This window comes from Ostrea edulis, chromosome 7, assembly GCF_947568905.1.
Source record: "Ostrea edulis chromosome 7, xbOstEdul1.1, whole genome shotgun sequence".
Lineage (NCBI taxonomy): Eukaryota > Metazoa > Mollusca > Bivalvia > Ostreida > Ostreidae > Ostrea > Ostrea edulis.
In genome coordinates, this window is record NC_079170.1 from 11,543,027 (window position 1) to 11,570,456 (window position 27,430).

Here is a 27,430-nt window from a genome sequence, read left to right on the forward strand (position 1 = left end):
TTTAGCTTCTATCCCCTAGGTCTATACATCATGCCTCCGGCTAAGAAGAAACGTACACCGTCGGGCAGCCCAGCAAGGGGACGTGGTCGCAAGGCGACAAGGACAACGAACGCGGACCCGCTTGTCAATGTGAACGCTAGTGCTTGTGAATCCGTATCCTCCCCGGCTCTACCCTCTACCCTCAACTGGCCTCCGACATTTTGCGTCAGACCCAAGGACCAGGGTCTCTGTGATCAGGTTCTCGGCCTCAAACTGACATTCAGCCTTTAAATAACACTCAGGGACCTGGACTGCAGTCTTCGGATCCTCCACACTCACCCCCTCCACTTCAGACCCAGGATGCACCATCATCGACTTCCTCTGCCACAGCTGGTTTAGGGTCCCTCATTGACTCTATATTTTTAGGTGAGCCAGCTAGGTCGCAAGAGCACCAAGTAACACAAGAGTCTGTTTCTGACGGCATACCACTAGGGGCATCAATTTCCCACAAAACAAAATCCAAAATTTGGGCGGGGGAATTTATAGATTTTCGATCACTATTATCTCCCCGTGAGGACCCCTTCCAACTCACAATTTCCTCTGGGGTCATCAACTTACACCAGGACTTAAAATTCAAACACCCCATCTCAATTGCACAATGGACAGATGCATTTTTAGTATTTGCAGCGACATATGTTGAGAAATTTGCCTCTGAGGCTCCCCACCTCCTTAAATATTGCCACACAATTAGGGAGCTTCAGCGCCTACATGGCAATATGGCCTTCCGTATGTATGATGAGCAATTTCGGAGGTTGAAAGAGTCCAGGAATATTCCCTGGCAAACCCCAATTTCTGAGCTTCGCCTTAAGGCAGTAACCATGCCCAAAGCCCCACCACCTAGACCTCAAAACCAGCCCTTTCGGCTCTGCTTTCAATATAACAAAGGCTATTGCACCACAGACCCCTGTAAATTTAAACACCTTTGTATGCACTGTAAAGGGAACCATCCCAAGTCAAAATGCAGAGCATTCCCAAAGGCCTCAGGACAGCCGCAAAAGCCTACCAACTCCAATCAAGGTAGATAGGCTAATGCATATTTTAGAGGGGTATGATAAGGAGAAACTGGCCTACATTCGTGATGGGTTAGTCAATGGATTCAGACTTCGCTGTGTGGGCTTACCCAGTACCATTATTTTTAAAAATCATAGGAGCACATTGCAATATACATGGGTCATTGAAGATTTCATTAGTAAAGGTCATGGTAAGGGTAGGATAGAAGGTCCATTTACTTCCCCACCGTTTGAACCCTTTGTTTTCTCTCCTTTTGGGGTGGTTCCAAAATCAGAGGAGGGAAAATATCGAGTTATCCACGACTTATCCTTTCCCAAAAATAATTCTGTTAACATTCTGATACCCCCCGAATTTTCCCATGTAAAGTATGACTCCATTGATACCATCACTAATCTGGTCAATCACTTTGGGCAGGGAGCCCTTATGACTAAAACAGACATTGAAGAGGCATTTCGTATCATACCTATACATCCTGACGACTATAAATTATTAGGTTTTTCTTGGGAGGGTGCATATTTTTATGACAAATGTCTACCAATGGGAGCCAGCAGCTCATGCCGAATCTTTGAGGCACTAAGCACTAGTTTGCAATGGGCGGTGTGTAGGGACTCTAAGGAGGCAGGCATGTCTGATATGCTTGATGACTTCTTTTTCATTGGTCCGGAAAACTCACAACACTGTCAATTATTCTTGAATTTTTTTTTAGACATCTGTCACCATTCAGGCATTCCGATCAAACACTCCAAAACATGTTTACCGACAACACGTTTGACTATATATGGTATAGAAGTCGATTCGTTGTCTTTAGAATGTCGCTTGCCTCAGCCCAAACTTTTCAAACTTAGGGAAAATCTTCAGTGGTTTAAATCTAGGAAAAAAGTCACATTACGTGATCTACAGTCATTAATCGGTCTCCTAAATTATGCTTGCTTAGTAATTGTTCCAGGTAGGGCTTTTCTCAGGCGCCTCATTGACCTCACATGTGGCATCTCTCACCCCTCCAATTATATACGCCTCACTTGCGATGCTAGAGCGGATCTCCAGATGTGGTCCACTTTCATAGAAAATTACAATGGCAAATCCCTTATCCTCCAGAATTCCTGGCTTTCGTCGGATAAAGTTTTATTGTTCAGTGACGCCTCGGGCGCCTTGGGGTTTTCAGCCGTCCTGGGTACTGAATGGTTCGTTATGGGTTGGGATCAGGTTCCTGATCTCTCTGATAGGCAAATTGCCATCAAAGAACTTTTTCCTATAGTGGTAGCTTTAGAGTTATGGGGGTCGACGCTGTCAAACAAAAAAAATTATTTATGTCAGATAATGCGGCAGTTGTCCAGTCAATCAACAAACAATCTTGCAAAGAAAAAACACTCATGTATCTTCTACGACGGTTGGTCCTAGCGGGGCTATCTCACAATATTTTGTTCAAGGCAAAACATATCCCGGGAAAGTCTAACACTCTTGCAGATTATTTGTCTCGTCTTGATTTTCAGGCCGCGTTCAGAATCGCCCCACATCTCCAACCCCATCAGACAGTAGTTCCCAGAGACCTTTTAACCATCTGAGTTCCACCTGTCGACTTTTGTTGACTTCAGCATTATCCACCTCCACTACAGCGGCTTACTATAGAAGTTGGACCCTTTTACGGCCATGGAACCCACATGCTACTTTGCCTCTGACAGTCAATGAGACATGCAACTTTATATGTTTCTTATATAACTCAAACTACTCTCCAAGTAGTATCGCATCTCATATATCAGCCATTAGTTACGTTCACAAAATTTTAGAACTTCATGATCCCATACAAGCCTTCATCACTAAAAAGATATTAAAGGGTTGTCAGTCATTGGGTTCCCCAAGGGACACGCGTTTGCCGGTCACTCCTGCAATTCTACACAGATTAATCAATGCCCTTGATAATGCAGTTCCCCTGCTTATCTTAAAAGCCATGTTTCTTGTGGCTTTTCATGCCTTTTTAAGGATAGGAGAGATTGCAGCAAAAACAGCTGCTGGTAGTCATAAGGTGCTGCAGCGCTCTGACATTCATTTTGAACACAAGGGGCCAGCATTAAGTGGGGTCAGGATTATTATGAGGGAGTTCAAAACTAACAAAAACCACAATCCGATTGTCATATCACTTACAGCTAATGTGGGGTCTACTTTCTGTCCCGTTCGAGCACTTTCTGAATATTTGAATATGTCGCATAATGCATCAGGTCCTCTATTTCAAAATGCAGATGGGACCCCTGTTACGTACTCCCAGATATCCTCCCATCTCAAATCAGCAGTACAGTTCATTGGTCTTAATCCATCACATTTTAAAGGTCACAGCTTTAGAATTGGGGCGGCCACTTATGCAGCTTCATTAGGATACTCGGAAAACCTTATTAAAAAGTTAGGCAGGTGGAACTCGGATGTTTTCCACCGATATATTCGGATTCAGTCATTTAATCACTAGTATCTTCCTATTATATGTCATCTTCTAAGGTGCTTCTGCTAGGTGCTGGGGATCACTTTGACAGTCCAGAAGATTTCTGCTGTCTATAGATATTGTATAGGGTACTTTTGGCTTTTTAGAAAAATTTTAAACCCCCCCCCCCTTTTTTCTTTTGGTTTACACTTTGACAGTCCAGAAGATTTCTGCTGTCTATAAACATTGTATATACGTTACTTATGCATTGAAATTCCATTTTTCTTGTGTTACACCATGAGACAGTCCAGAAGATTTCTGCTTTCTCTAGACACTGTTAATATGTTACTTGTTCTCCCTCGTCATACACCTTGTCAGTCCAGGAGATTCTTGTTGTCAAGAGACTATGTATATTACTATGTTTCGGTATTCATTTTGTACATTTGTACCTTTTTTCAAACAATTTTCTTTTTTACACCTGCGCTAAGTCGCCTTTGGGTGGGCGGATCCAATTATCATTGGATTTTGGCCGTTTTTGGTGGTGGAAGCCCACCTTTTTTGTGGGCAGGCAGCTATTGGGTGGCATTTATACTGGGTTTTGCTTGGTGTATTATTGTTGTATTTGTCAGTAGGGGGTCAGCTTGCACATTATGATGCCAAATTGTTTGACATACAAGGAATAATCTACTGACCCCCTAATAAGCTAAATAGTTTTCTACATTGTGTATAAATGCAGTATTGTTTGTAATTTTTGGTGCTAGGGGGTCAGCTTCCATATTGTGATGATGATTGGTTTTCCATTTTTCTGTGTACTAGTCAACTGACTCCCTAACTGTTTTTCGTCATTTACAGAATAAATGACAATTTTTCAATTCAATAATGTGTTCTTGGTTATGCCTGCCTAAGCAAAAAACGGAGCAAAGTTCTCCTTGGCGAGTTCAATTTACGTAGGAACATAAATGTAAACAAGTTCCATTATAACATCATCCTCGGGATCTTATATGGGCAAAGTTAAACATAATACAGTCATGACTATGACGTGAGAACATTACACAATGTTAATGTTTGGCAGTTTTAAAAATACAGATATATTTAAAACAGTTCAGTCTATAAGTTTTAAGGGCCTCTGAATTCCTGTACATTAAAGGAGACATTCTATGTAAAAATGTACATGTTAAATAACATGAAGTAAACATATTAACAGTTTAGTTTCGGCTTAAGCAGTTTTATGAAATAGTTTTCCTTGGCTTTGCGTAATTGTTCATTTTCCAAATTTTCTTTGTGACATGGGAAAATATAAAAACTGCCTTCCCCGTACAAATCCGCTACACGGTGTGTTTCTTATTGTATGATCTCTGATCTGTTGTTTATGTACACGAACACGGTCAGCCAATTTGGTTCCTGTTTGATCTATGTAGTTTTTTCCACATCTAGGGCACGTCATACAATAAAGTCGATTTTTAGATTTACACGTCATAGTTGAATTTACATTGAAGTTCATTCTATTTTTGAAAGTTATGGAGTGGCCGGTTTGTATAAATTGGCAAGTACCGCATCGTGGATCCTTGCATTTGAAGACTGCTAGTTTTTCATGGTTTGATGTAAATTTGGCTTTAGTGAGAATTTTTTTTATCAAATTGGGTGGTTGACGTCTGCTCTGGAGTATATCCGTGCGCTGAATGAGGTCATTTGATATTTCTGATTGTTAAAGAATAGGGGATAACTGCTTGGCTGTTTTGAATATGTTGTGATTTCTCGAGTTGTGTGTAAGAACGAAAGGAATTTTGTTGTTGGTTTCTTCATGTTGTTTAGTAGTTCGCAATTCTGTGATGGGAGTTTCTTTAGCCTTTTGTATAGCGATTTCAATTAATTTTGGTGGATATTTCTGTCTGCATAAAAATAGCTTAAGTTCAGATAATCATGTATTTCTGCGATCCTCATCTATTGTTATTGTGCAAATTCTCCGGGCCATGTTAGAAGTGATGTTTGGTTTGGTTTGAGATGGATGGCATGAGTTAAACATCAAGTTAATGGGAATCTGTATGGTAATGAGTAGTATTTAATTTCTTAATTCATGAGTATATGCAATGTATGTGAAAAGAAGATAGCATATTAATGAGCACTGTAGGACATAAAAATACATGTGAATATCCAATTAAAAACACTCCGGAAAGTAGTCAAGGTAGATTCATTAAACAAAGAACACGACCGGTATAAGTACCTATACCCTATTTTGACACTTGACCGCTTCTGTATACTAAGTATAGAAGGTTTATCCCCACTTAAATTTTCCGCAATTCACTTTATTGGAATTGTGTGTACAGTATATCAACCCTAGGAAATAATCCCAGAATTAGCATACGTACGTACAAAATAGATAGTGTGACCACGAACTTCATTTAGATAGTGAACTATTTGTATATTTCTGATGCAGATACTTTTATATGTGTATTGTATAAAAATGCATGAGAAAAATCAATTTTTTATATTAACAATAATGACTTTCATTCATATGTCGATTTGATATATCCCTGTGAGCTCGAAATAAAGGACACCACAGAGACGTCACGTCTGCTTCATATTTAGATATTTTATTGAAAGTAGACAATAACCGCAAACTGACAACTTAACTGTATGACAAACGGGATGGTTTCAGCTTCTCCATCGTCAACTTCCCATATTTATTTAGCAATATTCCATTTTCACCTGCATATGGTGTTTATATATGTCAACTGATTCGATATGCAAGAGCTTGTTCTGCGTATAGTCAGTTTTTAAATCGAGTTAAGCTACTGATAAACAAGTTGATGGTATATGGGTTTCAACAGTCTCGATTGAAGTCAGCATTTCGCAAATTCTATAGTCGTTATAACGATTTAGTTCGTCAATACAACCTATTATTGGGTCAAATGCTGTCTGACGTGTTTCATACCGATTGTTAAGTCGTTCTTGGCACACTGATTTTGACTGCGGATAACTCCGTTTACCTGATCAGGATACAGGGCTCACGGCGGGTGTGACTGGTCAATAGGGAATGCTTACTCCTCATGGGCAACTGATCCCACCTCTGTTGTGTCCGGGGGTCCGTGTTTGGCCGACTATTTATTTTGTATTGCTTAAAGGAGTTATGAGATTGATCACTGTTCGTTATCTTCATATTGCATCGGAGAAAAATGATACAAAAGTGTCTAATTTGGCGAAAGGAGTAAATACATTTATTGACACTTGTTTCATAAATATAGGCACAAAATAATCAGAAATACTTGTCAAATCATCGAAATTTAACATCGGGTTTTTAAAGCTGGGTGGGTGGGGATCAGAAAAACAGTTTACTTGTCTAAAACTCTTGCCAAGGAAAACAAAATGATGATAATAATAAATTGTTCTTTTGCCCGAACTTGAAAGTGCTAAAAAGAGTGTGAGGTATTCATTAACGGAAGCTGCCTCATTATTTTGTTACACGCACCAGCTCTTGTCTTTCGCTATGTGTTCATGTATAAGGTTTGAATTCATAACTGTAGGCTCTTACATTCTTCTCTCATTCAGAACTACTCTCCTACTTTTTAACCAAACAATAGTTATGTTCTGTGATAAGAACGATGAATATTCTATCATTTGATATTGGTGAGTGATCTGCAGTGTTAGTTAAATTTTACACTTAATAATCCTGGTATTTTGTGCTTCAAAAATTGAATTTCTATTATAACGAGAAAGTTTACTTTCACTATAACGCACATTTTTCTTTTTCTTTTTGCCTTGTGGTTAGGTCGTCAGACTCTCGACCGAAAGGTCGTGGGTTCGAGTCCTGGCCGCGATAGGACCGACGTTGTGCCCTTGGGAAAGCCAATTTACATGAATTTCTCACTCCACCCAAGTGTGAAAGGGGTACCTGGCTATAGACAGTGAAAGCTATTGTTAGAATGTTAGTGCTCTAGCGCTTGTAATGGCAGTTTGCACTGTATGTTTCCTAGGAGGCTGAGGAAGTTCTAGATTGATATAAGGTCTGCGGGATAATAATGCATTGTAAAGCGCTTTTAGCAGAATACGCTGGAAAAAGCCAATTATTATTATTACTATTATTATTAAGATCGATCCTTTAACTTTGGTGTTGCGAATGGTAATGATCGGTATAACGCTTTGTGGACGATGAATGGTATGTTCTATCTATCTGTCTATCTATCTATCTATCTATCTATCTATCTATCTATCTATCTATCTATCTATCCATCCATCCATCCATCCATCCATCCATCCATCCATCCATCCATCTATCTATCTATCTATCTATCTATCCATATATATATCTATCTATCCATATATATATATATATCCATCTATCTATCTATATACTTATCTATGAACAGATGAAACTAACAAAAGCGAAATAAATAACGAAGATTGATTTATCTCAAAATTCCTGAGGAATACAACATCAAGAGCTGGACAGAAACAGACCCTTAGACATACTAGAGGTGGAATCAGGTGACCAGGAAGAGTAAATATCCGCTGTCGAACAGTCACATCCACCTTAAGTCCTGTATCTATATATAAAGGAACACGGAGTGATATGTAGTCAAATTGAGAGTATAATCATAACACGTCAGACAGCATTTGGTCTAATGACAGGTTGTATTGGCAAACTAGATCGTTCTGACGACCATAGGATCTGCGAAAATTGTATTTGTATAAAGTTTAATACATCAAAGTTTAATCAAAACAAAATGTAGAATCATGCTTTCCTCATTACTAATTATTTCAAGTACATCCTTCTTAGTATGCCAATGACAGAGTGCACTTATCTTCACATAAGGGGTATGCTAAAATTCAATTAGAATTGTTATTGTCGCACTTCGATAAATCGAATCAAAGGTAAATTTGCTACACTTTCATCCTTGAAATTCTTGAAAGGTTGAATAAATTTAAATACACTCGGATATGAAACCTTAAACCCTCATATTCGCCAAAATTTTATTCCATATGTGATATTTCAATACAATTGGTGTACAATTATTATACATACTCACACATATGCAGCAATGATTTGAAAAATGTGCATCATTGTGATTCCCTTATTCCATTTTTAATCAATACTCGATTGTGATGAATGTCTGCCCTGTGACGTGTCTTTCATATCCTAGATACCCCATATTATGTGTACAAACCCTGAAACGTACAACTACATCAAATCAACCGTTCCGTTCTCCACTAGAATCGTTCCCAAGCAAAACCGTTCCATTCGAACCATGCAGTGTAGCATTCCCAGGCCAAAACGTTTCGTACTAAGACGAAATCGTTCTATTTTTGATTATCTAAAACTGTTTGTCCTTGATTAAACTTTCGTTTCCTCTAACCGTTCGTTTCTGTATTATCATACTGAACTCGCCTGTATATCACATGTCGCTCAGTCGAGAACGAAAGGGACAACAAAACTTGTTCATGAAAAAAAGCACACCAAAAACAATTGCGTCGTAGACGATTTTATTCCGGATCGAATCGGAAAGGTGTTTCAAAACAAGCAAAATGATATGCTCAGCGTAAAGGCAATTAGGTCTTAGATTAACAAAACAAAAAAGTACATGCTTTGGTGAAATTGTTCGAAAACTAAGATGAATTATTCATGTGTTACAATCTTCATTTGTAGTCTTCAGGTGCGTGTGTGAATCTCTGAAATGCTTAAGCAACGGTGAACTACCACACGAATGATTGGAGAAAGAGTAAACGCCTCATGTGAAACGTCTTCAATTGTCAAAACAGGACTTACCTGAGCATAAGTATCGTATAGATGTCATTGCATGTATATACCGTCATATGATTCATTGTGAATGTGCACCCCGTTATTAAATTAAGATGAAGCCCGGTGTGTCATGTTTACAAACATCTTTCAGTTAAAAAATAATTTCTGTATAATTTTAATTTCTATCATTTTGATTACATGATTTCTATCATGATAAGTGTAGAATCGTTGTCTACATTGACAATATCAGGAGTATTTTAGATTAAAGATGTTTACAAATTAGATTACATCGGATATTTACAGAGCAAACACTATCAACAAAAAAAGGAAGTCGCATCTCTTCGATTCCCAATGACCAACTACAAAATGTTTGCACATTCACTAACAAAATAACTTGCACACTCCGATATCTTGAATAGAAATAAATAGTTAATGAAAAATTGATAACATCGTTGGTTCAATTCACTTCCAGTAGACCTGCGAGATTATAATCACATATACCGAACATTAATAAACATGAAAAATAAAGATAACGAACAGTGATCAATCATAACTCCTATAAGCAATACAATATATATAGATGCGCAAACATGGACCCCTGGACACACCAGAGGTGGGATCAGGTGCCTAGGAGGAGTAAGCACCCCTTTATATTGTAGGATTGATAAGTACACGTTAACACTGTGTAATATCCTGTCTGTCGTGCACGAACCACGAGTTAAATAGATTTATCATAGGGTTACTCCTCTATCCAGTTAATATCACTTATTACATGAATTGTCGTTATTATAATGTTTTCCTACGCTGTTTGTGACGTCACAAATTTCAGGAAACAAACTTCTGAACGACACAGTGACGTAGATAAAAAGTACAATATAGATATAAACTTCTGAACAACGCAGTGACCTAGATAAATAACCGGGGGATATAAACATGTGATAAGAAAGGAACCAAGGGCTCGTTTAATCAATTAATATCGGAACCCAGATTTCAAATAAATAATGTTGGTAATAATAATATCGGGGCACAGATTTCGAATAAATAATGCTAGTAAATCCCTTCTCTATAAACACATTAATTCTCCATATCACTCCATCTTGTTGATGAGGGTCAGGATATTAGAAAAAAATGATCCAACATTAAGTACCCTTTTTCGTAGACAACGAAAAGATCACTGGATCAGGACTCTAAGTACTGTAATTTCTTATGGATGCAATGATAATATATATGATGTTGAACATTTGATGAGTACACAAAGAAGTAACGTGAATATGATGGGACTAATTCCCAATACCCCATGGACATCGTTCATATAATAAACCAAGTATACATGCTGTTATGCTTGATTCACTTTTGACTTACGTCAACAGACAGTTCGATCCACATCATATTCGCTCAAACCTTTACTCTGTTTCATTGAGAGTTTAATTAAAGAAGTCAGAGCTAGTTTATATTTGGACTGTTCAACACTAGAAAATAGATTGAACTCTATGATTATGGATGAAAGGCGAAGATAACGAACAGTGATCAATCTCATCAATCCCATAAGCAATACAAAATAGATAGTTGGGCAAACACGGAGTACTGAACACATCAGATGTGGTATCATGTGCATAGGGGGAGTAAGCCTCCCCTGTCGACCGGTCATACCCACCGTGAGCCCTATATATTGATCGGGAAAACGGAGTTAACCATAGTCAAAATCAGTGTATGAAACACGTTACACAGCATTTTACCCAATGATAGGTGGTATTGGTGTTGATATTGAAGTTGCCAATCACAGGCTATTTAAGCCCCCGCGAGTGATGGATGATACCGTACCGCCAGTTCCTTAAGGTTAACTTTACATACAAAGGAATAGAACGTAATCAAAGAGTTTAGTCTTGTATTCCAACGTATTTCAAGTTCAATTTACACTTTGTATTTCCAACAGATATACGTCTTGAAAATTAAAAGTATGTATTCACGGATTGTACATTTTTGGATTATTTTCATGTAACAACTGTTTTGTTATAAACTGCAATATTTTACATGTACGATATCTGACGATTAACAAGTTTACACTATCATATTTATGTTTAAATAACAGCAATATATTGTAATTTATTTGACAAGAACCAAATGTATCTATGAAAAGCAATGTTTGGTTTTTATGAAAAACAGAAAAAGTAAAGGAGTTCTTTTCGCATTTTTTGACAAAATTGCATTATGATATACTGATATCTGACCCATTGCAATCCAATATTTACAAATATTTTGGAATAATTCCTTCTGATATTTGAATTATGATGCTTTAACATTATATTCCACCAATGTCATCAATTTTTGTGACGGGGCCAAATTTAACCCTTTGTTGGCTTGCTTCTTTTGTCACGCGACTTCATATTATCAATCATTTGTATTTCCAAAGAATACTTTCTAGCTGCAAGTGGTCAGAATCTGTAACATTCTTAAAAAATGTGTTATGTGTACAATCGTCAAATTGTCTGCTTTGGTAAAGAAACAAAAATTCCTATACCCCAAATTAAGGACTGTTATGTTTTTTTAAGCGATGTTTTTGATGATTCTTTTTCAGATCCAATGTGCCCCACTTCGATATGTTCTGTAAAACCTGTGTTATAATGATCACTTGAAATTCATTTAGTAGTAATCTCACTGGACGTAGTTTCTGTACTAAAACTTTTGATAATTTGACTTGTAAATCCTTTAACGTTGTTTACGCTATTGAGTGTAACCTGTGTGGCTTAATCTATATGGGATAAACTAAGGGTTCACTTAATAAACGAATACCGGGGCACATATTTCAAAATAAATAATGGTGTTAACAAACTTCTTTACAAGCATTTCAATTCATCGGACCACCGTATCTTGTCCATGAGGGAAAGGATTTTGGAACAAAAAATACCATAAAAAAAACAATTCAATTATAAGTATCCCAATTCGTAGACAACAATAAGATAACTGGATCAGGATCCTAGGCACTACATTTCCTTATGGATGCAAGGATAATGTATATGTAGTGGGAAATTTGAATAATCCACAAGGAAATAACATGAATGCGATGGGAGTTTTCCCCACTACTCAAAGACGGAAACACAGTCATGGACATCGTTCATATAAAAGACCAAGTATAAATGATGTCACTTTTGAATCACTTTTACCATACGGCAACAGACAATTAGGTCCACACCATATTCGTACGAAACTTTACACTGTTTCATTGAGAGTTTTACATACGTTATTTTAAGAAGTCACAAATAGTCTATACTTGGATTTTTCATCACCTGAATATAGACTGAACTCTATGATTATGGATGTTGCCAATCACAGACTCTTTAAACCAGCACGAGTCTTGGATGCTATTCCTTCCAAATCATGTTTTACATACGTTATTTGAAACCATCCCGTTTATCATAAAGTTGAGTTGTTAGTTTGCTGTTAAGATCTATTTTCAATAAAATATCTAAGTATGAAGCAGACGTGGATGACTCTGTGGTGTCTTTTATTTCGAGGTCACAGTGATATATCAATTCGACATGTGAATGAAAATTAGCATTGTTAATATATACATGTATCACCTCGTCGATATAGATAAATGTCTCTTTAAAGGCCACAACAAGAATTTGTTCCTCTCACGTCAAAGTTTTTGAATAAATTCTGCTTCATATGAATATAAAAACAGGTCGAATTGTCTAAAGGTAGGTCAAAGGTCAATGCTAAGGTAATCAGGTCAACAAGTTTGGTGTCAATGGAAAAGTCTTGTTCCAAGAAATACAAATACTAAATATGAAAGCTTTAAAAGATCTGACTAAAGTTAAAGTATTTTGCCATATATAGACATATAGACAGACGGACAGGCTAACAAGGATATATCCTATTTGAATCCAGGGGCATGAAATAATGAATGATAGACACTCAGGGTTTTTTGTCACAGGTAAAATAAAAAATGACAATGGGACAATCTTATCGCAAGTATGTGTTGCCTATCTGCTCACACGTTCGATACGCATATTTGTTTAACAATTGTGTGAGCGGATCTAACATCTTTTGAAAATATTTTCATTGGAATGATCATGCATATACCTTGCCAAAACTACTTTGTTGATCGTACGGTGTGTACTTTGCTGATATTCTGAATTTCAACTTAGGATGTTATGGTGTCAGAAAATCCGGAAAAAGACATGTTGCTGCAAACTTTTCAGCAAACGGCGGTGAATATTCCTCATATTATCTATCTGATAGTGTATATACATTCTGACAAAGTGTCAATGTTTTTCCTTTCATATTTAACCCATAGCAGAGTTAATGTTTCTTGTAAAACATATGATTACATAAAACACTGCCGTGAAATACTGTCTGATTGTATCTCTGAATTATCCTATTCGAATAAAAAAAAGGTTCACTTTAACCCAGAACCCGTACACGTAATGTTTAAAAGAAAACGTTTACTTCGAATGGTTTTAATTTTAGTTAGGCATCTTTATCGTGCGATAAACTCTTTTGGATTCTTTTTAGACTGAGGTGGAAAAATACTAAGAAGCATTGATAATAGGGAAAACACGGGCCCTTGGAATTTCCTGATGAAAGATCAATATAACAAATAGTTTTCAATCTCATAACTCCTATAAGCAATACAAAATAGAGAGTTGGGCAAATACGGACCCCTGGATATACCAGAGGTGAGAACAGGTGCCTAGGAGGAGTAAACATTCCCTGTCGACCGGTCGTACCCGCCTTGAGCCCTATACAATGATCAGGTAAACGGAATTATCTGTAGTCAAAATCAGTGTGCCAAGAACGGCCTAACAATCGGAATGAAACAAGTTAGACAATATTCGACCCAATGATAGGTTGTATTGGCATACTAGATTGTTATAACGACCAGATAATTTGCGTAATGCTGACTTTAAACGAGACTGTTGAAACACCTGCATCATCAACTTGTTTATCAATAACCTGCCTCGATGTGAGATCAAGAGTCTAGGAAAAGAAATCATTCCCTGTTGACAGGATCCATGCGCCACTAAGTATTTGTTTTAGTCAGGTAAACGTAGAATATTGTCTGCGACAATAAGCTGAGAGATATAAACCCTCTATGCAGGTGATACCAAAAGTACGAGATGAGATTTTATACACAAAATACAGCTGTAAAAATAAAAAAATTAATGGTTATTTTCTTGTGACAATTTCCTCTGGATTTATTTAGACGGAAGTGGACAAATAATAAGAAAATTATAAGAATAATTGATAATAGGGAAAACACGGGCCATTGGAATTTTCTAATGTGGGATCAGGTGTCTAGGAAGAGAAATCATCCTCTGTTGACAAGATCCAACCGCCACTAGATGTTTGTTTTAGTCAGGTAAACCTAGAACATGGTATGCATATCTAATCAGGTGAGAAACATAACCCGTATGCAGCTGATAATGAAAGTATCAGATACGATATTATACACAAAATGCAGCTGTTAAAATAAAAAAAATAATAATGGCCATTTCCTTAATTGTAAATGGTACGAAGTATAACAATAAGGAAGCGATCGTGTTTGGCACGTAAACATATTCATAATTCAAATGTGCATAAGTGGATGTGTACGTTTTGCTATATAATTAATAAGTGATAAACTGAATTAGACAGACAGCCAAGATGCGAGGAAGGGAGTTAGTCGGTAAGTAACTAGTTATCCCAATACAGTTATTTTGCTTTAGTAATATCTATCAACGTAGTTCACATTCAACCGAAAATTTAATACATTGAATCTCTATAAAACTCTGTAATGCAAAATGTCTTCCAACATCTTTACTTACACGCACCTAAAAACTGAGGAAAAATGAGGAATTGATAATAACGAAGAGTGATGAATCTTATAAATCATACAGTATACGGAATTAAGAGATGGATAAACGCGGATTTCTGAGGATGTCAGAGATGGAATTACGTTCATAGTAGGAGTAAACATCCAATGTTGACCAGACACTCCCGCCGAGATCATGTAAACATAATGTTCTGTAATCAAACTCAGCATGTAAAATTCGTATGAAAAACACCAGGTGACATTCAACCCACTGAAAACTCGTATTACAAATTAGATCAGTATAACGTATTAAATGTGTTTTTATCAAACAACATCAGGATAAAACTATATAACTCAATATATAATCGATTATTGATATCTAAAGAACGAACGCGGTGATAATGTATGGATCAAGGAGGGTGTGACCGTTGAAAAATGGATGTGTACTCCTCCTAGGCACCTGTACCCAACTCAATTGTTTCCAGGATTCATGTTGAAGTTTTGATATTGATCACTGGTGTTTTAACTTCACTTTTGCTTCCTAAATCTATGAGGAATAATATATTTGTGATCCTAAATATTACATAATGTTAATTCAATTTTTGAAATTTACGGAGAAAATCCTTATAATTTGCCTTGGTATACCTCTACTCTTAAATCCATCGTTTCCTTGTAATTTTATAGATATATTTCTATTTGTGATCGGTATGGATGGAATGTTGTTGCCTTCCAGCTCCAAGCATTTTCCATATTTCCAAGAGTAAGATTTCCTTTGAAATAATTTTACTGCTTTCATAAACATCGATATTCAACATTGTTAAATCGTCGATTAATTTATTTTAGCAAACAGAAAGAGTAAAATAATTTAAGGCTTTAATAACTTTTTGCCGAAATCGTAACAGGAATTCACGACAAAATAAGCAATTCTTGTCATTTACAGGGAGTTCAGATTTAAAGATATCATCCGGTTTGTACATAGCAATCAAAGTTGTGATTTTTTTCTACAAGAAATTCCATCACTAATTCGACAAGGTATTGTGTAATCTCAAATAAAATCCAAAGAAATAGGAAATGACATGTAGGTGTTTCAGATTTTCTGTATCATGTTTCACACCATTCTTACCTGTAACATTTTAGACAAATCTGCATACCATCAAAATGAGGAGACTTGCATACTTCTCACTTCGTTCGACCATTTGTCATCAAACGAAAGTCTTCGGCTTAGCGGTGTTGTTGTGAGGCTTTATGCCAATGTCAAGAAATATGAATTTTCTGTGATGTCTAACCAATGCAAAGGAAACAGCTCATTCAACGGAATTCAAATTCATGCCTCATGTCAACTTACAAAAGGTAATATGTACACATATATTCTCCTATTAACAATCCATAATATACATGCGTATTAAATTAAATTCATGCATTGGTATCATATTAATGTTTTAATTTCCCTTCCTTCTTATATTTCAGCACATAGCGGAAATATATGCGAAGATGGAATAGGCTGCAACACTGAAAAAGAATTCTGCAGAAAGCTATTTCAGGATGAAAGTGAAAAAGGACTTTGTATTGGTAGATAATACTTTATCATTGGCTATTTGAATTATTTCATTCTAAAATGATAATTAGAATGTGTCTCATCAAATTTCTTGGGAATCAGACTTTGTGAATTTGCTAATAAAGTGTCAACGATTGTGAATATATTGGAATAATACTTTATGGTCGTTTCTGACGAAATGTGGTATTTCATTTAGTGAGATCTGATCATTTGATACTCAATGAAACATCACAGAACTATGGTTAATCTATCACTGATCAAAGCTATAAAGAGACATCTATTTAGCCCGGTAAAACAGAGTACATAAGATTTTCAATACTTTAATTTTCATTTTGATATAAGCAAGGCGCAATCTTTTTGAATCCTGTGACAAAGAAATGCCGTGTACACAAACCACTAAATGCAAAAATAGGATCTGCCATTGCAAGAAAGGATTTAAAGTAATCGGTGGTACATGCTTGCCTGGTTAGTAGATATTACACATAAAGAGAACAAATCATAGACACTAGTGTTCTGCTAGGTTTAATTGCATGTTTGGAAGTAAAACAACTCCTGAAATCAACATAATTGTTTTCATTGTTTTACCTTGTACAGTTGGGATGTCTTTGAACGAATCATGCTCTCACGACCGTCAGTGCACCGGTACTGCAAACGCTGGGAGGTGTCAACAGAAAAAACATATACCAGATCGTAGTGTCTGTTCCTGCAACCCAGGGTTCTTTCAAAATGGTTCCAATTGTTTACAAGGTATATCTGTTCAAAACGCAATAAGTGTAACACCTTTCATGAAGGATTTAAAATCCGATAACAAAAAGAAATAATAATGAGAAAGTATTTTATTTACATGTCATTTCTGTATGCAATTTTCTCCAGCTATTACAGTGTTCAGAAATGGAATCATCATTGTTCGTGAGTGGATTTCGTGGGTCACTCGCATCAACGAATTTACGTCTCCTCGAACATTTTCTAAACCAAGTAGAGTTATCTCTCCTGGTAACATCGTAAAGCTTATTCACGAAATTACGTCCCACGAACAAGCTTGCCTCCACGAATTGAAATGAATCTACAGTATATTTATCGTAAATCTATTGTGATTTGATGACAATACGTCTTTTAAGATAAAACAAACCAGTCCAAACTACATGAACAATTGAAAGCAGTACAATTTTGAAAATATCAAATGATAACGATGATATAAAGTTTTACTGCCTACATGATTTGGCTTCGAATAATTGAAAGAAAAAATACATGTTGTTTATTAAGTGATGAGAATAGTTCAAACGAAATGGCTGAAGTCATTTTAGAATATCCCACGGTTTGTATGATAAAATATTACGTATACCATGGCTAAGTTGAATTTTTGTTGTATTTATGCAGTTTTGTTTTTTACCATTATAGGTAAACGACGCCTTTTCCAAACTTGTGAATCACACAAACAATGTACAGGAAGTTACGGGGCACGGGAGTGTAAGGTCATCGCTGGTATACAAATGTGTCACTGTCCGGATAATCACACAGTCTTTCGAGACGTTTGTATAAAAGGTTTGATGTATAACATTATTTTGTAACGATAAGATACTATCAAAATGGGAGGGACATCGTCAAATAATTTTAGATTATAATGATCGTTAAGGTTAATATTCATTCATATTTTCTGATTTGTTAACAGTTGGGTCAGTCATAGGGGAGTCGTGTACAGTGCATGAAGAATGCACCGGTACAAAAAATGGCGGGAGATGTGTCTACAGTGAGGGCAACGGTACAAAGTCTCAAACATGTGCCTGCAATGAGGGATTTCTGAAAAATGCTTCATTTTGTTTACCAGGTTTGGCATTTCTGTAGGAACATATTCATTTGCTTTTCAATTTTTATTTAGAAAAATTGGAAGAATTAATCTTATACTTGTATTATAGTTAACAAAAAGCTTTTTGAGACTTGCGAAGTAAATGATCAGTGCAATGGAACGTTGGGTTTGGGGATATGCAGAACAGTTGGTGATAGAAAGGTGTGTGTCTGTGGATCTCAATACATAGAGAACATGGCTTCCTTAACATGTCACAAAGGTATGAGCAAATATAAAAATAAGAACTCACGCCCAACATAGCGAATATACGATATTGTTAAGTGCATTTTTATTTATAGGTAGCACGTTTGTGTTGAAAATGATATCAACATATGCATTCCAAAAGCATCCCAAATTTAATAGAGATGATTAGTAACTCTGGTCATTTGTTATTATTTGTTATATGATATTGTTGGTTATATATACAGTGATAGCATAGTTATGTACAATTTATTCCGATGAAAATCTAAAAGTGAAAACAAATTTCGAGGTATTATTCTGAAATTATTAATAAAATGTGTGTAGTGAAATAAGTGCAAATACACTCTTTTTGTATATGCGTCCTCATATGGATTTCAGGGAATCTTGGTGATAAGGAATTAGATATAGGTGTAATTAGAAAAACAATAGGTACAGAATACATCAGAATATTGTTCCGTCAACATCTCGTATTAGTTCGTAACTCATTGATCATGAGCATTTTAGCATTAACCAAATTTGTCTCAATTCTGAATAGAAATAGCACTATGTAAAAGAAAATGACCATGTTTCAAAACTTGGTGATATACAAAGTTTATCAAATTATCAGTTGGGAAGGATATATTTGAGACGTGCACACTGAATGCCCAATGCACTAGGACGAAAAATGCAGATGTGTGCAAATACAAAACAGAGACACAAGCTAACAGCTGTGCTTGCAGGGATGGATTTGAATGGGTGAATGCATCATGTGTACCAAGTAAGACAATGCAAAATCTTAAAAAGCATCCATTAGTCATAAACTAAGATTTATACTTGATTAAACTATTAGCTGTACTAGGAGTGATATTACATGTAATTAATTCGCACTAATGTAGTGAACGTACTTTGTGCAATTGACCCTGTCATCAGAAACGAAAGTCAATAAATTCTTTTTAATACACTGCTTCGTTTCTCGGATATTTCATTTTGGCGATGTGCAATGGTCAGTTGTTGATACGGCCGTTGATACAACAAACAATGAAAGAAACATTTGAAATTTTCATTCTATACATTTCAGTTGGTAGACAGTTACTTGAAACCTGTGAGTATGATTTGCAATGTAACGGGACTGCAAATGCAACTGTGTGTGGATTATTTGGAAACCGATCACTATGCTTTTGCGATAAAGGCATGCTTGATTTTAATGGGGCGTGTATCGAAGGTAACACTAGCTCTGTACATCTTTAAACTAAGAGAGAGAGAGAGAGAGAGAGAGAGAGAGAGAGAGAGAGAGAATGAGATTTATTTATATCGTTCAACCTCTGGCGTTTATAACGTAATTAACAGTGGCAGAAATATTGTTTAGGATTCTATTGATAGTTACAGTTATACAGAGACAAAACATGTTGAGGAAAGTGGTGAATTTACATGATGCGGGAATTGATAAATGGTTTTCTACTTTACGGAACCATTTTTGCTGCATTTATTTCTACTTATCTCAAAATATTGGCATAGCATGTTAAACTATCAAAATTTGAAAACGTGTGCAACTGTCATGTTTTTGTAGATGATAAGATGGTGTTGGAAATCCCCTATATGGATTGAATATAATTAGTGTTCATACATTTCTTACATTGCTATTGATACTCTTTCAGCTGGTAAATACCTTGGTGAATCATGTGAAATTGACAGACAGTGTACAGAAACACTATATGCTGGTGTTTGTGGTGAAAATAGTTCGTGTTCCTGCGATAACGGGTTCATCAGAGAAGACAAAGACTGTATTAGAGGTTAGGCTTGAACGAAAAGTAATTGTATGAACTAGTAATACCTATCAATATTATATATAACTTTCGTAATGATGTATTTCGTCAATGATACATGTAGTTTTGATGAGGGAATATTCGATTTCGATCTTCCATTTAAAAGCCAATGTTTCAAGTTTTTAAATAATTAAAGCGTTTTCATAATTTCGATGATCGTAACGAAATTCAAATCAAAATGTCCCATAAATGCTCAGAGTTTTTCATCAATGATATGATTTGAATATCCATTTCATTTAAAATTGCTGGACCTATCAAGCATTACGATGTCAGAATTCCTATGATGACTACCTAGTTGGCAAAATGCAAACTTGTCAGGGTTGGTATTTTCTTATTTGGTACTGTGTTAGGATCAGAATAAACCCAAATCTAGTAAACTCCAGGAAGAGAATTTTAACGATTTAACAATCCACAGCAATTATTTACAGGGAAATTTAGCGACGCGTGTATAATGAATTAATTGAATTAAAGTACGCAAAGGAATGCTTCCTGTTTGTCTATCGCCGAGTTAAATTCACACATGATAATAAACCTGTTTGGAGCCCATCAACATCAGCCGTAAAGTCCAGATCCCAGTTATGTAATATCCATGTAATTTTGAAAAAAAAAATGCTTATCATTACAAAACTTACTGTCTACTCATTGTAAAACCGATGACTACAAAATCAAATGCTGTAAAGCAAACACTGAGAGTAAATAGGTTTATAACGTCACATTTCTATTGATCTCTACCAAACCTCGTAATAAAGGTTAGAACTTAAAAAACCACCAGAGGCTTCAACTAGATCACATCCATCGATAGATGAAATAGAGTACAACTATTTTACAGAACACTTTGATACATGATTTGGAAGACGAAGCAAAACATAATCTTAGGTTTTGATTGTATGTTCACTTCCATTTCTGCTTCATACTTAGATATTTTATTGAACGTAGACATTAACGGCAAACTGACAACTCAACTGTATGACAAACGGGATGATTTCAGCTTCTCCATTGTCAACTTTTCACATTTATGTAGCAATATTCCGTTGTCACGTGCATATGGTGTTTATATATCTCAAACCCTTGTTCTTTGTATGTCCAGTTTTTAAATCGATGCAGACTACTGACAAACAAGTTGATGGTACAGGGGTTTCAACAGTTTTGATTAAAAGTCAGCATTTTACAAATTCTATGGTCGTTATAATGATGTAGTCTGCTAATTGTTTCGAATGTTGGCTGACGTGTTTCTTACCGTTTGTTAGACCGTTCCTGGTACACTGATTTTGATTACTACATGTACAGATAACTCCGTTTACCTGATTAGAATATAAGACTCACGGTGGGTGTGACCGGTCGACATGAGATGCTTACTCCTTTCAGGCATCTGATCCCAGTTCTAACATGCCCAAGATTCCGTGTTTGCCCAGCAATCTATTTTGTATTGCTTACAGGAGTTATGAGATTCATTACTGTTCGTTATCTTCAACTTACATTTTATATACAATTTATTTCGATAAAAACCTAAAAGTGAAAACAAATTTCGAGGTATTATTCTTAAATTATCAATAGAATGTGTGTTGTGAAAAGAGTGAAAATGCACTAATTTTATATGCATCGTCATCAAAGGTGAAGATAACGAACAGTGATCAGTCTCATATGGACATCACGGAATCTCATTTATAAGGAATCAAATATAAGTGTTCCCGGATATTGCCTCTCTGTAATAAGATTAAAACCCTAGACATGGAAAACATTAGAAAGATTGCTACGTCAACATATCGTATCTCGTATTAGTTTGTTACTCATTGATCATGAACATTGTAGCATTGACCAGGTTCGTCTCAATTCTGAATAGAAATAGGACTATGTAATATAAAATGGTTACGATTCAAAACTTGATGATATACAAAGTATATCAAATTATCAAATGGGAAGGCAATATTAGAAATGCACACAGCGTTTGACCAATGCACTAGGACAAAAATGCAGATGTCTGCAAATACTATACGGAGAACTATTTTAACAGCTGTGTTTGCAGGCATGGATTTGAATAGGTGAATGCATCATGTGTGCAGAGTAAGACAATGTAGAATCTTTAATAGTATCCATTGGTCATAAATACTAACGAAATACTTATAACTAAAATTAAATCTGATTGAATTATAAATATATATTAAAACATTGTATTTTACTTTAACAGGATTTATATTACATGTAATTAATTCGCACTAATATAGTCAACGTACTTCGTTCAGTTGACACTGCCATCAAAAATGAATATAAATATTTTCTTCTAGAGATACAGCTTTGTTTTTCGGATATTTCTTTTAGGCGATGTGCAATGGTCAGTTGAATACAATATAAACAATACAAGAAGCATTTAAAACTTTCATTCTTTATATTTCAGTTGGTAGACAGTTACTTGAATCCTGTGAGTATGATTTGCAATGTAGCGGGACTACGAATGCAACTGTGTGTGGATTGTTTGGAAACAGATCACTATGCTTTTGCAATGAAGGCATGCTTGAGTTTAATGGGACGTGTATCGCAGGTAACCATACTTATGTACATCTTCAAACTACAATGGAGAGAGAGAGAGAGAGAGAGAGAGAGAGAGAGAGAGAGAGAGAGAGAGAGAGAGAGAGAGAACTTTTAAACTCTGACGTTGATAATCTAATTAACAATAGCAGAGATATTGTTTTGAATTTGATTGATAGTTACAGTTTAACACATTAAAAGACAGAATGTGTTGGGGAATCTTGTGGATTTACCTGATGCAGGAATTGATAAATCATTTTCTACTTTGAGGCACTACTTTTTCCTGCATTTATTTTTTATCTGAAAATATTGGCATACCATGTTAAACTTTCAAGATTTGAAAATGTGTGCAATTGTCATGTTTTTTTGTAAATAATAAGATGATGTTTGAAATCCCCTTTTTGTATTTCATGTAATTAGTGTTAATATATTTTTTACATTGCTATTGATACGTTTCCAGCTGGTAAAGGTCTTGGTGAACCATGTGAAATTGACAGACAGTGTACAGAAACACTACATGCTGGTGTTTGTGGTGAAAATAGTTCGTGTTCCTGCGATAGCGGCTTCATCACAGAAGATAAGGGCTGTATCAGAGGTTAGGTCTGAGAATAAGTTCATGAAATAATATTAACTATTAATATCACATATCATTTTTGTAATGGTGTATTTCCTCAATACCACATGTAGTTTTACAACGAAAAGAGATTGATTGATTGATTTTATATTGTTTAACGCTCACTCGAGAACATTTCACTCATATGGAAACGTTACCATTGCCGGTGAAGGGCTACACAATCTAGGCCTGTGCTTAACGCTTATGGTCTTTGAACAGGGCGGGATCTTGATCGTGCCACACCTGCTGTGACACAGAACCTTGATTTTTTGCGGTCTAATCCGAAGGACCGCCCCATTTAATCGCCTTTTACGACAAACAAAGGGCACTGAGGACCTATTCTAGCCTGGATTTCCACGGAACCAACGAAAACAACCCCAGCAACTTTATAGTTACTTTGAAAGGGAGGATTCGATTTTGATTTTCCATTTAAGAATCAACGCTGCATGTTTTTGAACAATTGAAACGTTTTCATAAATTCCATGATCGTAACGAAATTCAAATCAAAATCTCCTATCAATCCTCAAAATTTAGATATTTCATAAAGAATGTAATTTGATTATCCAATTCATTTAAAATCGCTGAACGTATTAAGCGTAACGACGTCAAAATTCCTATCATAAGTACTTAGTTGGCAAAAGGCAAATTGTTAGGGTTGATATTCTCTCATTTGGTTTTCTGCTAGGATCAGAATAAACCAAGTCCAGTAAACTCCAGAGACATAATTTAAAAGATTTTACAATTTATTTCAGTGATATACAGGGAAACTTAGCAGCATATGAATAATGATTTAGATGTGTTAAAGTGGGCTAGGAATGCTAGTTGTTTGTTTACCGCTGTTTACAGTCCTTTCGAACTCTGTAGTGAAGTCCAGTCCCCAGCTATGCAATATCCAATGTAATTCTGTAGAGGGTTCATTATTACAAATCTTACAGTTTACTCATTCTAAAACAGATTTCCAGATAGTCTAACTTCTAGAAAGTATACGTTGAGAGTAAACAGGTTGATGACATCTTTTTATTGAACTCTACCAAACATAATTCTAAAGTTAAAACGTCGTGAAATTTCCAGCCTCGTAAACTAGGTCACGTCCATCGATAAATGATATCGAGTACAGATGCTTTACACAATACTTTGATGCATGCTAAAGAAGAAAAAGCAAAACACAACCTTAGGTTTGTATTCTCCATGTGTAATATTACTTGTTACAACTTATCAAACTACCGATATTCAAATGAGAGATAGATAACAACCAACAATGTGACCTGGACAGTTCCCGATAGATAGCTTGAAGCAAGAGGACATCATGGGATGAAAAAAATAAGTGAAATTGAGGGCTAAACTTTGCAGTATGCCTACAATATGCAGTATGCTTACAGTCCAACATTTAACTTAAGAAGGTTTCACCTTAGAGCAAATATTAATTTATTCTTCATTAATAGTGAGCTAAGCTCATGTTGCAAAGACACGAGCTCGCTCCAAGGACCACACATTCGAAGCACGTGATTTGCTCTCCATCGACTGAAATAGTGGGGATTACCCAAAGAAAAATATCAACGTCACTACGGTACTTTCAGAAAAAAAAAACACGTAGAGAAATGAAGTATAATTAAATGTTTGAATATTAAATGATCGTCTTGGACACATTAAAACAAAAATGCGTACCCTCTATCCATCTGTGTTTAGTTAACCAGAAGTGATAGATGAATTTTACAGCCTAGACGAGGAGTGTTTTTTACTTCCTACTGACAAAGCATGTAACAAAATTGTCTTTGTTTCTATGGTTCATTATCACAACAGTAATTCAAACGAACTTGATTTTAATTCCATTTTTGGTTTTCCAGTTATGCTAAATGTTCTCTTTCTAATTGTTTTGAAAATAAGCTTCAGATAAAAAAAAACCACCCACATTTGACATCACAAATACTCCTCTATAATATGTTGTACTCGAACATATACCTTTTATGTCCCGATTACTAAATCGAACACACCCATCTTTCCCATAATTACTTGTAAAATTCACCCGAGCGTAACTTGATCGGTTGGTATTTATTCCTGGATTTACTGCGTCAATGGTGAGACGGTAGATGTGTCACTTTGTTGTATGCTGACACGTGTTCGATGCGGATTACTCATACTAGTAACTTACGTATGGCATGGGGACGGATACAAGACCGCGGTAAGGATATTTTTTTACCTTTACAATTAATTTGCAGTGCATCTTTGTTCATTTAACAGTTTGTATATACTCCTTCTTATGTTTGAACTTGGTCAGTACTCGGCATTTTACATGCATATGCGGTGGCGTAAGAATGTAAATCTATTGTTACATTATGTATAAATTCTCTAATGTATAGGTAGTTTTCAGTGTGTTTTGTAATTTTCTTGTGAGATTTAAATCTTTCTTCTACATACCTGGGCGGAAGCGAATGGACGGGTGTAATGCTTGGTGTGCTATTTCTGTAAATATCAATGTTAGCTTTTACATATACACTCGTTTTGATATTTACTTTTCATTACACAACTTCATTATCTTTGCAATTTGATATAATAGTTAGTTGCCTAAATTTATGATGGTTGCCATATTTTAGCATCATGGAAAATTGCTGAATTGAATCGGATGAGGGAATCAATGCTAAATTATTGGACCGTGTGTCAACGGAAATCCACGGGTGAATTATTTGACCCTATATTACTGAGAATCCACGAGATCTAGCAGTTTGATTCAGACCCAAGAGGAGGGGAATCTCATGTTCAACAACTACAATCAAGAACTGCCAGGGATCGCAGCTAAGTGACGATTGCGGACGTCTTTTTAGAACTTTATCATATTAGCATATATTCTGCATCTACATTACATAATACTTGTCATGGAAATCTAGACACATTGATGGACTTGAAGATGATGGCAATGAACAGTGGCAGTTAACTGTTTAAAGAGACTATTGATATTTTTCATTGTAAATTTTCATTTGTTTCTTTTTGTAAATAGATTTTGTTGTTCAAAGTTGTGTTATTGTTTAATTAGAGATAGCTGTGCTTGCCCCAAATTATACCGCCATCAGTAAAAATGTGAAAAAAGTGAGCAGTGATCAGTCTCATAACTCTTATAAGGAAGAAAAAATTAAACTGGGCAAACATGGGTCCCTTGACATACCAATGGGATCAGATGAGTAAACTTGAGGGAGATCTTGTAGTAACTCGCCATGCTGTTCTGTTACAATGCAGCAGCTCTCGTGATGAGATCTCTCATCGAAATTTCTTGACGTCGGTCCAGCTCCTTCTCTGCCACCCCGTCGGTGTCCTCCTCTTTTATTTTGGGTGTTACATCGTATGACGGGACCAAACCATGTCATCTTCCGTCGTTGAACTGTCACCAGCAGTGGTGCTTGAGGATCAGCAAGGTACCTGATCATGTTCCGCACATAGTCATTAGTCTTGTGCTCCTTTAAAGAGATGTGTGTCAGTCGTCTCAAGCGCTTGGTTTTCAATGCTTTGATTCTGTTATCTGTTTCAGATTCCATGTCGGACATTGTAGCAATTGGATAATTAATCCTATTTCGGATTTCTGCTGTGCAGGTGCCATCTTTGGGCAAGGTTGATCCTAGGTACTTGACGCTGGTTACTTCCTCCAAGGGCTCACCACTCATGGTTATGTTGGTACTCATGTTATTGAGCTATTGACCATGACCATTATTCACCTCTGACTGGCTGTCTGAAAGAACTGTTGAGGACCACTGCGCTGTTACAATGTTCGTAGAGGGCCTGGACGATTGAATTAAACCCTTCGTTAATTTTGAAGCCTCTACGGACTTGATATGGGCACAATTTGTACTCCATTATTAGCTGACATGCTTGTGAAACAGGATAATTCCAAAATCACTATATGTGAGGAAAAATCTCGTTTA

General features: G+C 36.1%; 1 protein-coding gene across 6 annotated transcripts in view; it reads left to right on the plus strand.

Annotated features, from left to right (window-relative positions):
* Nucleotides 1–14,759: 14,759 nt before the first annotated feature.
* LOC125672683 (prion-like-(Q/N-rich) domain-bearing protein 25) overlaps nucleotides 14,760–27,430 on the plus strand; it is a 28,028-nt gene continuing 15,357 nt past the window's right edge. For 5 of the 6 annotated variants that reach the window (XR_008796620.1, XR_008796619.1, XM_056143310.1 and 2 more), the window contains exons 1-15: nucleotides 14,760–14,859; nucleotides 15,670–15,745; nucleotides 15,926–16,017; nucleotides 16,123–16,335; nucleotides 16,453–16,554; nucleotides 16,883–17,005; nucleotides 17,135–17,287; nucleotides 17,939–18,082; nucleotides 18,210–18,365; nucleotides 18,454–18,603; nucleotides 19,192–19,341; nucleotides 19,642–19,785; nucleotides 20,219–20,353; nucleotides 22,779–22,922; nucleotides 23,370–23,504. Coding sequence is in view for 4 of the 6 variants with exons in the window: in XM_056143310.1 (XP_055999285.1) it covers nucleotides 14,838–14,859; nucleotides 15,670–15,745; nucleotides 15,926–16,017; nucleotides 16,123–16,335; nucleotides 16,453–16,554; nucleotides 16,883–17,005; nucleotides 17,135–17,287; nucleotides 17,939–18,082; nucleotides 18,210–18,365; nucleotides 18,454–18,603; nucleotides 19,192–19,341; nucleotides 19,642–19,785; nucleotides 20,219–20,353; nucleotides 22,779–22,922; nucleotides 23,370–23,504 (1,939 nt within the window). In the remaining 2 variants the exon portion in view is untranslated. The remainder of the gene's footprint in view (nucleotides 14,860–15,669; nucleotides 15,746–15,925; nucleotides 16,018–16,122; nucleotides 16,336–16,452; nucleotides 16,555–16,882; nucleotides 17,006–17,134; nucleotides 17,288–17,938; nucleotides 18,083–18,209; nucleotides 18,366–18,453; nucleotides 18,604–19,191; nucleotides 19,342–19,641; nucleotides 19,786–20,218; nucleotides 20,354–22,778; nucleotides 22,923–23,369; nucleotides 23,505–27,430) is intronic. The other variant, XM_056143311.1, reaches the window with a different exon arrangement.